The 16549-nt window shown below is 49.3% G+C and overlaps 1 protein-coding gene across 1 annotated transcript in view; it reads right to left on the reverse strand.

The window, feature by feature from the left end:
• Nucleotides 1–1266: 1266 nt before the first annotated feature.
• The window catches only part of LOC143926785 (vomeronasal type-2 receptor 26-like), a 62225-nt gene continuing 46942 nt past the window's right edge, over nt 1267–16549 (reverse strand). The window contains exon 3 of the mRNA XM_077450832.1: nt 1267–2159. Coding sequence (XP_077306958.1) covers nt 1267–2159 — 893 coding nt within the window. The remainder of the gene's footprint in view (nt 2160–16549) is intronic.

A 16549-nucleotide genomic window follows, 5' to 3' on the forward strand; every position in this document is an offset into this window, starting at 1 on the left:
TACCACTGTTCAACAATGGCATGTAATTACAATTCTTGATATAATCGTTCACAGTAGGGAGCTCCAGAGCCCACCAAGAGTCACTTTGAGGGCTTAGAGTGTTGTGGCAACACCAACACCTTAGGCCCCTATTTCTGCAGAGCATATAGGGCAGGCCCCTACTTTCAAACATCCAACTTACAAACATCTCCTACTTGCAAATGGAAGGAGACAACAGGAAGTGAGATGAAAAAAGATGGACGGCAAAAAAAATTATACAGGGGTGATAACCCTTCCCTATGTTTTCCAAAAAGCTTAAAAATAGATTTTTGGACTGGACCTAAAAGGGCTGGTAATGGGCATGGGGGGCTACCCATGCCATTTTTCTCAATGATTTTCATCCGTATTGCCTGAACCAGATATTATATTAAAACCGCAAGCAGTTTTAAATGACTTTTTTTCTGTTAAATGTCATTTTGTGCAGGGACTGTTCTAAACACGGGAAACATGTGGCACTTCACAGGCATACTATAGACACCCCCCAGGCACGATATTTAAAGGAATATTTCACTTTTTTCACTTTAATCGTCATTAAAATCAGTGCTCCAGGAAAAAAAGCAGTTTAAAAAAAAATTTAGGCATTGACCCATGTCCCCTGGGGGAGGAGCCGGGTCCCCAAACCCTTTTTAGGACAACATCTTGCATATTAGCCATTAAAATTAGCACTTTTTATTTCAAATGTTCGAGTCCCATAGACTTCAATGGGGTTCTAAAGTTCGCACAAATTTTTGGTCTGTTGGAAAGTTCTGGTGCGAACTGCAGCATACGTTTCCTCTCACCCTGATCTGTAGATCCCACCCCATGATGAGAAACATCCAGTCAAAACACAGTAAAGGCAGCCAATCCTGGGAGAGTTGGAGGGGAGGGAAGGGGAGGGGAAGGGAGGGAAGGGGAGGGGAAGGGAGGGGAGGGAAGGGGAGGGGAAGGGAGGGGAGGGGAGGGGAGGGGAGGTGAGGGGAGGGGAGAGGTGGGGAGAGGAGGGGAGGGAAGAGGAGAGGGGAGGGGAGAGGAGAGGATGGGGGAGGAGAGGAGGGGACTCTGTGTGGCAAGACTGGGCTCAAATGATAGGAAATCTTATTCTCTACATTATGACATCAAACAAAAAAAAAATTTGGGTTTACATCCACTTTAATAATGTTTATTCTCAATACATTAGCAAAATACTACAATTACCAATAATAGAGATAATGCTATAACTACTGGTAACCCAGCGTTGCTCCATACTTATTAGTGGATACATGTTTTTGTATTCAGGTCAGGTCTGAACAGAATTATGTAACATTTTGGGAAAAATATACAACCAAGAAGTCCAGAACTTGAGGCTATTAGAGCAAAAACCTCCACAGCCACCATGTATTTCCCTCTGGTGCTCAGATAGGCCGGGATCATGGTAATCCAGACACTGCAGAACACCAGCATGCTGAAGGTGATGAACTTGGCTTCATTAAAACTGTCCGGTAATGTCCTGGCTAAAAAAGCGATAATGAAACTCACAGCTGCCAGAAGCCCCATATATCCCAGGACAGAGTAGAAGCCGATAACTGAACCCTCATTACACTGAATGATGACCTTCCCCTGATAAGAGTGAGTGTCCCGATCCTGGAAGGGAGGAGAAATAGACAACCAAGTGACACAGATTAAGACTTGAACCAGTGATAAGACACAAATGATAAAATTGGGTAGTTTGGCTCCCATCCATTTCCTCCAGGGACTCCCAGGTTTGGTGGCTTTAAAAGCAATACACACCATGATACTTTTGGCAAGAAGAGAAGAGACGGCAACTGAGAAGATGACACCAAAAGAGGAGACACGGAGCATGCAGGTCACATCTACTGGATGGCCGAGGAACAAGAAGACACAGAGGAAGCTCAACATGATGGAGACCAGGAGAAGATAGCTCAGGTTCCGGTTATTAGCTTTAACAATGGGGGTGTCCTGGTAATGTATAAATATCCTCAATATTAAACCAGTCAGAAGACAACAGAGGATGGAGACAGCCGAAAATACTACAACAATGGTGTCATCAGTGTAGGAGAGAAATTCCACCAATTTTGTAACACACCGATCCTTCTTCTTATTTGGCCATTCTTCATCAGGACATTTCATGCAGTTTTCACTGTCTGCAAGAAGAACAATACAAACACAATGAACATCGGGGTCAGAGCTTCAATCAGTGCATTTTAGGGCCTCAGGAAATTAGATTGGCCGTCACTACATCAGGATTTATCAATCTTCACATATACAATATATCCCATAGTCTGTAGACTATAACTTTCACACAAATAATATACACCGATTTGGGGAATTTTCACCAGAGAAATGGAACAGAATACATTTTTACCTAAAAATATGAAGAAAGATTATTTATTTTGAAAATGTTATAACAGAAACAAAGAGAAATGTGTCTGAGTAATTGTCATTCAAAATGTGAGAGCACTGAAAAGGGGCCTGGACAGGAAGGGCGGGAAAGGTCAGGACTCTGTGCAGTCCAGTCAAGTTTCTTCACCCCAAACCAAGCCCAACCCTTGAAAAACAACCCCACACCATAATCCCCCCTCCACCAAATGATTTGGACCTGTGCACAAAGCAAGGTCAAGGTAAAGGCAGGCGTTCCAATACTTTTGGTAATAAAGGGTATCTCTAATGGATCTGATCAGTCTTTACATTTCAGCTGTTTTGGGAGAGGTGAAGTTTTCTTTTTGTTCTATTGTCATCCACAATGCTCCATCAGTAGGGGGGGGATTGGCAGACAGACCTGACGAATCCTCCCTCAGTTACTGCGCCTTGGACCAGCAGGTTCCGAAACTCAGGAACAGACGGATCCATACCCCAGACCAGGCAGGTCTATCAGTGGCCACTGTTGCGGGGTGTCGGACACCCCATGACCGAGACCCCTCACGGGGCTACCCCGGTCCTGGAACCAGACCAGACCACACAGTCTCTCGAACAACTCCGGAACCCCGAACACATGACTCACACCCGTTTAACTACCCCCTCCCAGACTCCTCAGCGGGCCCGGCACTCTCACTGATTGGCTCAGAGAAGGCCGATACCCAAACATCCAACCAGACTTGCTTCTAGCTTGTCGTGTGCAACTCACCGTCCACATGATCAGGCAGAACTTACAAACACAGCCTGGCCAGACTGGTGTTAAGGCCTACCTACACAATTAACCCTCAGAACCTTTACTGTTCTGAGGCCAAAAACTAAATTTACAGGCGTGTGACATTTGATCCCAAATGTCATCCGCTACACCTTTATTTTCTATTTTATTTTCTTTGGAAATTGGAAAACTATTCAAATTTAGGTCTGTTTAGCCAGGGTTGCTCTTAAATGTACCTATCCTGGGGACATCTGGCTGCGAGGCTGTCTAAGGGTCTATCCAGAAGCAAGAGAGCAGAGTAGGGTTGGGACTGCGGCTTGCAGTTCAACCAGAAGTGACGGTTCTGCCGTCCGAAGAACCTGTCGTTGACGGAGGTAGAGGAGAAGCTGTCGCCACTAAGGGACCAACCGCCTTGTTACAGGAGATCACAGTGAGTAGCTGAAGCAAGTACCAGAGCAGTATTCTCACCAACCGGGGATGGTGAACAATTGGGAAACTTCAGCAAGGTCTCAAGCCAGGGACCCAGCCAGCGGAGGTGACACTTGCAGAGCAGTCTTGTGTGTCAAGCCAGGGACCGAGCAGGCCAGTGGGGTGACGCTTGAGGACTGTCTGTGATAGGGATGAGCTGAACAGCCCCCGGTTCGGTTCGCACCAAAACTTTCAAACGGACCTAAAATTCGTACGAACTTTAGAACCCCATTGAAGTCTATTGGACTCGAACGTTCGAAATAAAAAGTGCTAATTTTAATGGCTAATATGCAAGATACTGTCCTAAAAAGGGTTTGGGGACCTGGCTCCTGCCCCAGGGGACATGGGTCAATGCCTAAAATGTTTTTAAAAATGGCCGTTTTGGCGGGAGCACTGATTTTTAATGATGATTAAAGTGAAAAAAATTCCTTTAAATATCGTGCCTGGGGGGTGTCTATAGTATGCCTGTGAAGTGCCACGTGTTTCCCGTGTTTAGAACAGTCCCTGCACAAAATAACATTTAACGGAAATAATGTCATTTAAAACTGCTTGCGATTTTAATGTAATATCTGGTTCCGGCAATATGGATGAAAATCATTGAGAAAAATGGCATGGGTAGCCCCCCTGCCCATTACCAACCCCTTTGGGTCTTGTACGGATATTAAGGGGAACCCCATACCCAGGCCCTATATACTCAGAACAGCAGTATACAGGCGGTGCAAACAAGACAGGGACTGTGTAGGTTTGTTGTGTTAAGTAGAATCTGTTTGTGATTTTCAACTGGTACATTTTTAAAGTGTAGCTCCAGTCAAAAAATCTATTTTTAAGCTTTTTGGAAAACATAGGGAAGGGTTATCACCCCTGTATAATTTGTTTTGTCGTCCGTCTTTTTTCATCTCACTTCCTGTTGTCTCCTTCCGTTGCAAGTAGGAGACGTTTGTAAGTTGGATGTTTGAAAGTAGGGGCCTGCCCTATATTCTCTGCAGAAATGGCGGAGCAAGGTGTTGGTGTTGCCACAACATTGTAAGCCCTCAAAGTGACTCTTGGTGGGCGTTGGAGCGCCCTGCTGTGAACGGTTATATCAAGAATTGTAATTACATGCCATTGTTGAACAGTGGTAGAAAAATTTACCTTTGGTGGTTGTGGTGCTGGTGCCACAACACTATAAGTCCTCACAGTTACTCTGGGTGGGCACAGGAACGGGCCCTCCTGTGAAATATTATATCAAGAATTGTAATTACATGCCCCTGTTAAACAGGGGCTGAAAATTTGGGCCTTAGGCACTGGTGCTGGTGCCACGACACTACAAACTCTCCCATATACTCTAGTTGTGGTGCAAGAATGAGCCCTGCTGCAAAGCATTGAATCAAAAATTGTAATTAAACGCCCCTGTTAAACAGGGGCAGAAAAATTGGGCTGGTGGCATCACCCAGAACCAAAAATGTTCTTCCAACATATCAGCGGGGGAGGAAGAGGATAGACAATCAACATAACAGGACAGTCACTCAGCATCAGCATAGGCAGTCTTGAAGGGATGTGGTATTTCAAAAAAAATTATTCGGTTACATCAGCTTCAGGTGCTTGGTAGCTGTGGGTGATCCAAGACTGATTCATCTTGATGAAGGTCAGTCGATCAATTGAGTCGGTGAACAGGCGCACCCTGTGATCGGTAACAAAGCCACCAGCAGCAGTGAAGGTGCGTTCCGAAAGAACGCTGGATGCAGGACAGGCCAGTAGCTCAATTGCATACTGTGCAAGCTCTGGCCAGTGATCCATCCTCAAGACCGAGTAAGCCAGAGGATTTTCGGTGGGAAAGGTGTCCAAGTCTGACCTTGCCCCTAGGTATTCCTGCACCATGTAAATCAGACGCTGGCGATGGTTGCTGGAACTGATCATACCTTGGTGCTGCGGACTAAAAAAATTGTCTGAACGCATTGGTCAGACGGCCAACTTCTCCACCGCTCCTTCTGACCGATGCCTCAGCAACACGTTGTCCAGAACCAGGAGTTTGTAACCTCCCAGTCTCTGGGAATACGTTGCACAGACCTTTCTGCAAGGCCTCCCAGAGATGTCTCATCCTCTGCTCCCTCTGCGATGGCAAGATAAGGTCGGCAACCTTACCCTTGTACCGTGGATCAAGGAGAGTGGCCAGCCAGTAATGGTCCCTCTCCTTGATCCGAAGAATACGAGGATCCTTCCGCAGGCTTTGCAGGATCAGGGAGGCCATGCAGCATAGGTTAGCTGAGGCATTCGGTCCGGAGTCCTCTGGGTCACTAAGGACAACATGATCCGCAGCTACCTCATCCCAGCCACGTACAAGTACACGGGTTTCTTGGGACTGTAAATCATCCCTACAAGACTGCTGCTGATGCTGAGTGCCAGCCTCCATCTCCATGCTGACACAATCATCCTCCTCCTCCTCCTCATCCTCTTCCTGTGTGATGGGTGGCACAGCAGGAACACTGTCTGGATATAGGAGGCCTTGAGAGGCAAGGAAGTCCTCCTCTTCCTGCCTCTGTTCTGCCTCAAGTGCCCTGTCCATTATTCCATGCAGCGTATGCTCCAAGAGGTGGACAAGAGGTACAGTGTCACTGATGCATGCACTGTCACTGCTCACCATCTTTGTGGCCTCCTCAAATGGTGACAAGACAGTGCATGCATCCCTGATCATGCCCCACTGGCGTGGTGAGAAAAAAACCGAGCTCCCCTGACCCTGTCCTGGTGCAATAGTCACACATGTACTCATTGATGGCCATCTGCTGCGTGTGCAGCTGCTGCAGGATGGCCAACGTTGAGTTCTACCTGGTGGGCATATCACATATAATTGGGCAGGTTCAGCTCCTTTTGGAGCTCAGCCAGCCGAACACAGGCATTAAATGATCGGCGGAAATGCACACAGACTTTCCTGGCCTGCTTCAGGACATCCTGTAAGCCCGGGTACCTTCCCAAGAACCGCTGCACCACCAGGTTAAGGACGTGTGCCACACAGGGCACATGGGTCAGTTGTCCCTGTCGGAGGGCAGAGAGGAGGTTGGTGCCATTGTCGCAAACCACCATTCCTGGCTTAAGCTGGTGTGGTGTCAACCACCTCTCGGCCTGCCCCTGCAGAGCTGACAAAACATCTGCCCCAGTGTGGCTCCTGTCCCCCAAACAAACCAGTGCAAGCACGGCATGGCATCGTTTTGCCTGCGTACTTGCGTACTTGCGTAGCCCCTGGAACGCCTACGGAGCACCGCTGGTTCTGAGGACAGAGCACTGGAAGAGGCCATGGAGGAAGAAGAAGAGGAGGGGGTGGAGGAGAGAGGTGTGTCACAACCAATAGTAGCATTTTGGAGGCGTGGTGGCGGAACAACCTCCAACACTACTGCACCTTGTCCTGCATCCTTCCCAGCTGCCAGAAGTGTGACCCAATGGGCCGTGAAAGACAGGTATCGTCCCTGTCCATGCCTGCTGAACCATGAGTCAGCGGTAATATGCACCTTACCGCTGACCGCCCTGTCCAGCAAGGCAAGGACATTGCCTTCCACATGCTGGTAGAGAGACCCGGAATTGCCTTCAGTGAGGAAAAGTGAAGTTTGGGGACCTGCCACTGAGGAACCGCACATTGTACAAACTCACGGAAGGGGGTTGAGTCTACCAACTGAAAAGGCAGCAGTTGAAGTGCTAGCAATTTAGCCAAGCTAGCATTCAACCGCTGGGCATGTGGATGGCTGGGAGTGAACTTCTTTCGGCGATCCAGCAGCTGGGGCAGGGACATTTGCCTGCTATAATCGCACATGGGTGTACTGCTAGAGGAAGCACTTGGCTGTGACACACCTAATTCTACACCTTCATTCCTCTCAGAGCAGGTTTCAGAGAGGACTGAAGTGCTAGCAATTTAGTCAAGCTAGCATTCAACCGCTGGGCATGTGGATGGCTGGGAGCATCCCCTCTCTCTGTGCTCACGCTACTGCCTTACTCTAGTATCATCATCAGAGCCTACAAAACACTGGGCATTTTCCTGGAGCATATACCCAACACTGTGCTCAAAGAGTTCAGGAGACTCCTCAGGAGGACGTGATGGGTCTAGTGAAGGAGTTACTGATGATGACATTGAGACGAGGGAAGACGATGCATTGGCAGCTGCTTTGCTAGTACCCTGAGCCTGGGTGAGAGAGGATGAGGAGGATGAAGAGGGCTTGGTCATCCACTCTACCAAGTCTTCGGCATGTTGCGGCTCAACATGTCCAGCTGCCGAAAAGAAGGACAAGCGTGTCCCATGGCCACGTACAGATGATGACGATGCACCGCGTCCACGACCAGCACTGTTGTCTCTAGACACAGAGCCTGCTTGCCCTCTTTTATCGGCCTGAGCCTGTCTGCCTCTCCTTGCTGGCCTTCCAGACATGGTAATGGCCTGAAGGGAGATGGGAAAACCAGCAATTGGGTAGTGTATATTGTGCTGGAGGCACACACAACATCCACTTACTTTTGCAGATGGCTCAATTAGAGAAGAGCTATGTAGGTGGATATAACGGTGTATACTGTGGTCAGGGCACGCAGACAGCACGCACAATCTCCTACAAGTGACTGCAGGTTCTATTTGAAAAGAGCAAGATAGCTAGCTATGTAGGTGGATATAACGGTGTATACTGCGGTCAGGGCACGCAGACAGCACGCACAATCTCCTACAACTGACTGCAAGCTCTATTTAAAAAGAGCAAGATAGCTAGCTATATAGGTGGATATAACGGTGTATTCTGCGGTCAGGGCACACAGATAGCACGCACAATCTCCTACAACTGACTGCAAGCTCTATTTAAAAAGAACAAGATAGCTAGCTATATAGGTGGATAGGGATGAGCTTCGTGTTCGAGTCGAACATACGTTCGACTCGAACATCGTTTGCCCGTTCGGCGAATTCTGAATGTTGTGGGCCGTTCGCTCCAAATTCGCGTGTCGCTCACGGCCCACAATGCACTGCGTCCTCGCAGTGCATTGCTGGCTCATGATTGGCCAAGCATGCACTGTGACCCCGCATGCTTGGCCAATCACAGCACCGGCAGCGAGGAGAGCCATGATTGGCCACAGGCAGGATGCCTGTGGCCAATCATAGCTCAGGCTGTGTAGTACACGCCCCACACTATATAAGGCCGCAAACGCGGCGGCCTTGTGTAGTGTGTTGGCGTCTGTAGGAGTTAGTGGGTGTTCTGTGTACCTTCAACACAGTATACACCGATCGTTATCGGCCGATTTTTCGTTCTTGCTCTTCTGTAGTGGTTGTTGTCTGCGTGCCCTGACCGCAGTATACACCGCTATATTCACCTATATAGCTAGCTATCTTGCTCGTTTTAAATAGAGCTTGCAGTCAGTGGTAGGAGATTGTGCGTGCTGTCTGCGTGCTCTGAACCCAGTATACACCGCTATATCCACCTATATAGCTAGCTATCTTGCTTGTTTTAAATAGAGCTTGCAGTCAGTGGTAGGAGATTGAGCGTGCTCTGAACCCAGTATACGCCGCTATATCCACCTACATAGCTCTTCTCTATTTGAGCCATCTGCCATCTGCAGGAGTTAGTGGATGTTGTGTGTGCCTCCAGCACAATATACACTACCCAATTGCTGGTTTTCCCAACTCCCTTCAGGCAGGGCTCGAGTGCTGCGGGAACGCATGGGAACGGCGTTCCCGTACTATTTCCACAGCGGGAACGCCGTTCCCATTAGCTGTCTGAGCCGGGCTGAGGCTATGCAGCGCGTAGTCCGCGCCGCTCCTCAGCCGCCGAGTGACTGGTTGCTAGGCAGGGGCCGCTCCGCATCTAGCAACCGGTCACATGACTTCGGCCGTGCACGTGGGCACGCACTGGCGCGAGACCATCAGTCAGTGTGACACACGCTGCGCGCCGGACTGTCCTCCCGCTCCCCTCTACCCAGTGCCTCCTGTTGCCACAGCCGCTGCACTTTTCAAGTTTCCTTCTTCTCCCCCCAGAACAGAAGGGAAGAGAATAAATACCAGGAGGTCAGTCACTAGTGTGTAAGTAAGTTGCATTCTGCAATACCCTGCCAAATTGCCAATACTCATCCATACTCTGCAATACCCTGCCAATACTCATCCATACTCTGCAATACCCTTCCAATACTCATCAATACTCTGCAATACCCTGCCAATACTCATCAATACTCTGCAATACCCTGCCAATACTCATCAATACTCTGCAATACCCTATCAGTATCAATACTCTGCAATACCCTGCCAATACTCTGCAATACCCTATCAATACTCTGCAATACCCTGCCAATACTCTGCAATACCCTATCAATACTCTGCAATACCCTATCAGTATCAATACTCTGCAATACCCTGCCAATACTCTGCAATACCCTATCAATACTCTGCACTACCCTATCAATACTCTGCACTACCCTATCAATACTCTGCAATACCCCGCCAATACTCTGCAATACCCCGCCAATACTCTGCAATACATACCCTGCCAATACTCTGCAATACCCTGCCAATACTCTGCAGTACCCTATCAATACTCTGCAATACCCTGCCAATACTCTGCAATACCCTATCAATACTCTGCAATACCCTATCAGTATCAATACTCTGCAATACCCTGCCAATACTCTGCAATACCCTATCAATACTCTGCACTACCCTATCAATACTCTGCAATACCCCGCCAATACTCTGCAATACCCCGCCAATACTCTGCAATACATACCCTGCCAATACTCTGCAATACATACCCTGCCAATACTCTGCAATACCCTGCCAATACTCTGCAGTACCCTATCAATACTCTGCAATACTCTGCAATACCCTGCCAATACTCTGCAATACCCTGCCAATACATACCCTGCCAATACTCTGCAATACCCTGCCAATACTCTTCAATACTCTGCCAATACTCTGCAATACCCTGCCAATACTCTTCAATACTCTGCCAATACTCTTCAATATCCTGCCAATACTCTGCAATACATACCCTGCCAATACTCTGCAACACCCTGCCAATACTCTGCAATACCCTATCAATACTCTGCAATACTGTGCCAATACTCTGCAATACTCTGCAATACCCTGCCAATACTCTGCCAATAAATACCCTGCCAATACTCTGCAATACCCTGTCAATACTCTGCAATACTCTGCCAATACTCTGCAATACATACCCTGCCAATACTCTGCCAATACTCTGCCAATACTCTTCAATACCCTGCCAATACTCTGCAATACCCTGCCAATACTCTGCAATACCCCATCAATACTCTGCAATACTGTGCCAATACTCTGCAATACCCTGCCAATACTCTGCCAATACACACCCTGCAATACCCTATCAATACTCTGCAATACCCTGCCAATACTCTGCCAATAAATACCCTGCCAATACTCTGCAATACCCTGTCAATACTCTGCAATACTCTGCCAATACTCTGCAATACATACCCTGCCAATACTCTGCAATACCCTGCCAATACTCTGCCAATACACACCCTGCAATACCCTATCAATACTCTTCAATATTCTTCCAATACTCTTCAATATCCTGCCAATACTCTGCAATACTCTGCAATACATACCCCGCCAATACTCTGCAATACCCTGCCAATACTCTGCAATACATACCCTGCCAATACTCTGCAATACATACCCTGCCAATACTCTGCAATACATACCCTGCCAATACTCTGCAATACCCTGCCAATAGTCTGCAATACCCTGCCAATACTATGCAATACCCTATCAATACTCTACAATACACACCCTATCAATACTCTGCAATACATACCCTGCCAATACTCTGCAATACCCTGCCAATACATACCCTGCCAATACTCTACAATACTCTGCCAATACTCTACAATACATACCCTGCCAATACTCTGCAATAACCTATCAATACTCTGCAATACTGTGCCAATACTCTGCAATACCCTGCCAATACTCTGCAATACCCTATCAATACTCTGCAATACCCTGCCAATACATACCCTGCCAATACTCTGCAATACCCTGCCAATACTCTGCAATACCCTATCAATACTCTACAATACATACCCTATCAATACTCTGCAATACCCTGCCAATACTCTGCAATACCCTATCAATACTCTGCAATACCCTGACAATACATACCCTGCCGATGCTCTGCAATACTCTGCCAATACTCTTCAATACATACCCTGCCAATACTCTGCAATATCCTATCAATACTCTGCAATACCCTGCCAATACTCTTCAATACTCTGCCAATACTTATTCCTGTTTGTGGGATATTTTCTAATGGGCTGTGTAACAGAATTTGGAACAGGGTGTATTTGTATTAGAAATTCCCTGCGAGGGAAAGATCATCACCCATTGTGTTGATTGTTTTGTTTGACACGTTATTTTGTTTTTGTAAACTGGCACTTTACAATAAATGTTGTACTGTATTTTCTGTGAAGCATATATGCATATGAGCGTACCTTTTTTTTTTTTTTTGGTGGGGGAATGTATCTTGGGTGGGAGTTCCCACACTTTTTTTCCCAGGACTTGACCCCTGCCTTCAGGCCATTACCATGTCTGGAAGGCCAGCAGACAGAGGCAGACAGGCGTGAGCCGATAAAAGAGGACAAGCAGGCTCTGTGTCTAGAGACAACAGTGCTGGTCATGGACGCGGTGCATCATCATCACCCCACGTCAATTTTTTTTTAAATTTGACGCGGGGTTCCCCTTAATATCCATACCAGACCTGAAGGGTCTGGTTATGGATATTTAGGGGGAACCCCACGTCAAATTTTTTCTTAAATTTGAGGCAGGGTTCCCCTTAAAATCCATACCAGACCTGAAGGGCCTGGTAATTGAATTTGGGGGACCCCCACGCTTTTTTATTTATTTATTTATTTATTTTTTTATCAATGACTTTCAATGAGTGTTCTCTGTATTACGGAGCCGACAATTCATAATAGCTGCGAGTGATTTTAAAGGACTTTTTTTCCTGCATAAATCACACTTTGTGCAGGGACAGTTCTAAGCACGGGAAACATGCGCCCCTTCACAGGCATACTATAGACAACCCCCCCCCCCACTACGAAATTTAAAGGAATATAAGGCCGCGTACACACGGGCGGACTGTTCGCCCAACCTTGTCCGCTGAACAGTGTTTTGGCGGACAGTCCGCCCGTGTGTGGGCTTTCAGCGGACAGTTTTAGCGGACAGTTGGACGGACAAAGTCTTTCGGAAATTCCGAAAAACTGTCCGCTGAAACTGTGTTTGAGCGAACAGTCCGCCCGTGTGTAGGCTACTTTCGAAATGAGCAAACTGTTCCCACTCGGAAAGTCCGCCCATTTCGAGCGCGTGTACATGTAGGCGGGGCCCGCGAAGGAGACGTCGCGGGCTCCGCCGCCTGGAATGGGCTTAAAGGGGAACCCCAACGCCGAAAAAAATCGGCGTGGGGGTTCCCCCAAAGTCCACACCAGACCCTTGTCCGAGCACGCTACCCGGCCGGCCAGGAAAGGGGGGCGAGCGAGCGCGCCCCCCCTCCTGAGCCGTACCAGGCCGCGTGCCCTCAACATGGGGGGTGCCTTGGGGAAGGGGGGGCCGCGCGGCCCCCCCACCCCAAAGCACCTTGTCCCCATGTTGATGAGGACAAGGGCCTCTTCCCGACAACCCTGGCCGTTGGTTGTCGGGGTCTGCGGGCGGGGGGCTTATCGGAATCCGGGAGCCCCCTTTAAGAAGGGGGCCCCCGGATACCGGCCCCCCACCCTATGTGAATGAGTATGGGGTACAATGTACCCCTACCCATTCACCTGTGAAATAAAGTACAAAAAAAACCACAACACAGGGAAAAAATATTTTATTGCACAGCTCCGGGGGTCTTCCGTCTTCGGGGGTCTTCTCGCCGGACTCCTCCGCTATCTGTGTGTAGCTCTTTTACTAGCGGAGGAGTCCGGCTTTCTTCCTCCCCGCCGCCGGCCTCTTCTCCCGACTTCGGGGGTCTTGTCCCCCTCTTCGGTTCTTCTGCCGGGCCACCGCGCCTTCTTGTAGCTCTTTTACAGGCGGTGGCCCGGTCTTCTGTCGCCGCTGCCTTCCGTTCTTCTGTCGCCGCTGCCTTCCGTTCTTCTGTCGCCGCCTTCGGTTCTTCTGCCGGGCCACCGCGCCTTCTTGTAGCTCTTTTACAGGCGGTGGCCCGGTCTTCTGTCGCCGCTGTCGTCGTCGCCGCCGCCGCCGCCGCCTTCCGTTCTTGTTCTTCTTCTTGTTCTTCTTCTTCTTCTTCTTCTTCTTCTCCTGGAGATGTTGACTCGACGAGCTCTCCGGCCGAAATGCCAGGGACACGCTCCGCTGCCACTTATATAGTGACAATGGGGCGGTGTCACATGGTATATGTCACATGGGTTGGTCACATGGTGACCCCGCCCCCTTACGATGTCATAGTCCCCATGTGACATCAACCCATGTGACCAACCCATGTGACATATACCATGTGACACCGCCCCATTGTCACTATATAAGTGACCGCACAGCACGGCTCTGGCATTCCGGCCGGAGAGAGCGACGTGTCAACATCTCCTGGAGAAGAACAAGAAGAACAAGAAGAAGAACAAGAACGGAAGGCGGCGACGGCGACAGCGACAGCGGCGACAGAAGACCGGGCCACCGCCTGTAAAAGAGCTACAAGAAGGCGCGGTGGCCCGGCAGAAGAACCGAAGGCGGCGACAGAAGAACGGAAGGCAGCGGCGACAGAAGACCGGGCCACCGCCTGTAAAAGAGCTACAAGAAGGCGCGGTGGCCCGGCAGAAGAACCGAAGAGGGGGACAAGACCCCCGAAGTCGGGAGAAGAGGCCGGCGGCGGGGAGGAAGAAAGCCGGACTCCTCCGCTAGTAAAAGAGCTACACACAGATAGCGGAGGAGTCCGGCGAGAAGACCCCCGAAGACGGAAGACCCCCGGAGCTGTGCAATAAAATATTTTTTCCCTGTGTTGTGGTTTTTTTTGTACTTTATTTCACAGGTGAATGGGTAGGGGTACATTGTACCCCATACTCATTCACATAGGGTGGGGGGCCGGTATCCGGGGGCCCCCTTCTTAAAGGGGGCTCCCGGATTCCGATAAGCCCCCCGCCCGCAGACCCCGACAACCAACGGCCAGGGTTGTCGGGAAGAGGCCCTTGTCCTCATCAACATGGGGACAAGGTGCTTTGGGGTGGGGGGGCCGCGCGGCCCCCCCTTCCCCAAGGCACCCCCCATGTTGAGGGCACGCGGCCTGGTACGGCTCAGGAGGGGGGGCGCGCTCGCTCGCCCCCCTTTCCTGGCCGGCCGGGTAGCGTGCTCGGACAAGGGTCTGGTGTGGACTTTGGGGGAACCCCCACGCCGATTTTTTTCGGCGTTGGGGTTCCCCTTTAAGCCCATTCCAGGCGGCGGAGCCCGCGACGTCTCCTTCGCGGGCCCCGCCTACCTGTACACGCGCTCGAAATGGGCGGATTTGCCTCCGCCTTACGTGGGCGAGTCCGTTCATTTCAAAAGTTGAGCGGACTGTTTGGCAAACAGTTCGCTGAAACAGTCCGCTCGTGTGTGGGCAAGTCCGCTCATGCAAATTTTGAGCGGACTGTTTGCCGAAACTGTTTGACGAACAAGGTTGGGCAAACAGTCCGCGCGTGTGTACGCGGCCTTACACTTTTATTGTTTCACTTTAATCTTTATTAAAATAACTGCTCCCGAAAAAACTGCAGTTTTTAAAACTTTTTTTTGCATTGATACATGTCCCCTGGGGCAGGACCCGGGTCCCCAAACACTTTTTAGGACAGTAACTTGCAGAATCTTTTCTCTCTGTCAAATCTTTTTTCTCTGTCGAATATTTTCTGTATATAATCTTGGACTAATAGAGGTAAGGTTAGGCACATTCGACCACAGGTTCTACAGACAGATTGTTATTGTCAGAGTCACATCGAATCTCCTATTCTATATCGAACTGTTGTAACAATGAAAACGAAAATAAAGCATTTATTTATGTCGGATATTTTGTTTTTCGGATTTTGTGCTTTCGTTATCGTTTGTCAAAACGAAAACGAAAATAGCTGAAATTTGGACGAAAATGCATTCGGACGAAAACGAATGCACATGTCTACCAACGACTTGGTAGAGTGGATGACCAAGCCCTCTTCATCCGCCTCATCCTCTCTCACCCAGGCTCAGGGTACTAGCAAAGCAAAGCAGCTGCCAACGCATCATCTTCCCTCCTCTCAATATCATCATCAGTGACTCCTTCCCTAGACCCACCACGTCCTCCTGAGGAGTCTCCTGAACTCTTTGAGCACAGTGTTGGGTATATGCTCCAGGAGAATGCCCAGTGTTTTGTAAGCTCTAATGATGATACTCAGCTAGAGGAAGGCAGTAGCGTGAATGCAGAGAGAGGGGATGCTCAAGAAGGACAGCAATCTGGCAGTCATGTTCCACAAGCTGCAGCATACTGCCAGGTTTGCTCCAGTGATGAAGAGGGAGGGGATGATGAGGGCACTGACTCCACCTGGGTGCCTGGTAGGAGAGAGGAGGAGGAGGAGGAGGAGGCACATGTCCAACAAGGCAGGATGCCCTCCGGGGGCCAGCTTAGGGGCAGCACACCGACTGAATCACACCGCAGAGCTCCGCCTGTGCAGGGCGCTGCCTCTGCACGTTATTCTAAAAGTTCTTTGGTGTGGGCCTTTTTTGAGACGAGTGCATCAGATCGCACCGCTGCTATTTGCAACATATGTCTCAAGCGTATCTCGCGTGGCCAAAACATCAGCCGCTTGGGCACCACATGCTTGACCAGACATATGTTGACCTGCAATGCAGCTGGTTGGCAAGCGTACCTCAAAGACCCACACCAAAGAACAAAGCGGACCTCTCCTTGCTCCTTGTCAGCTGGGATCTCCAACCCCACTAGACCTTCAGTCCTCTCTGAAACCTGCTCTGAGAGGAATGAAGGTGTAGAATTA

This window comes from Lithobates pipiens, unplaced genomic scaffold (genome assembly GCF_037356315.1).
Source record: "Lithobates pipiens isolate NorthernLeopardFrog02 unplaced genomic scaffold, aLitPip1_a1.2 Scaffold_23, whole genome shotgun sequence".
Lineage (NCBI taxonomy): Eukaryota > Metazoa > Chordata > Amphibia > Anura > Ranidae > Lithobates > Lithobates pipiens.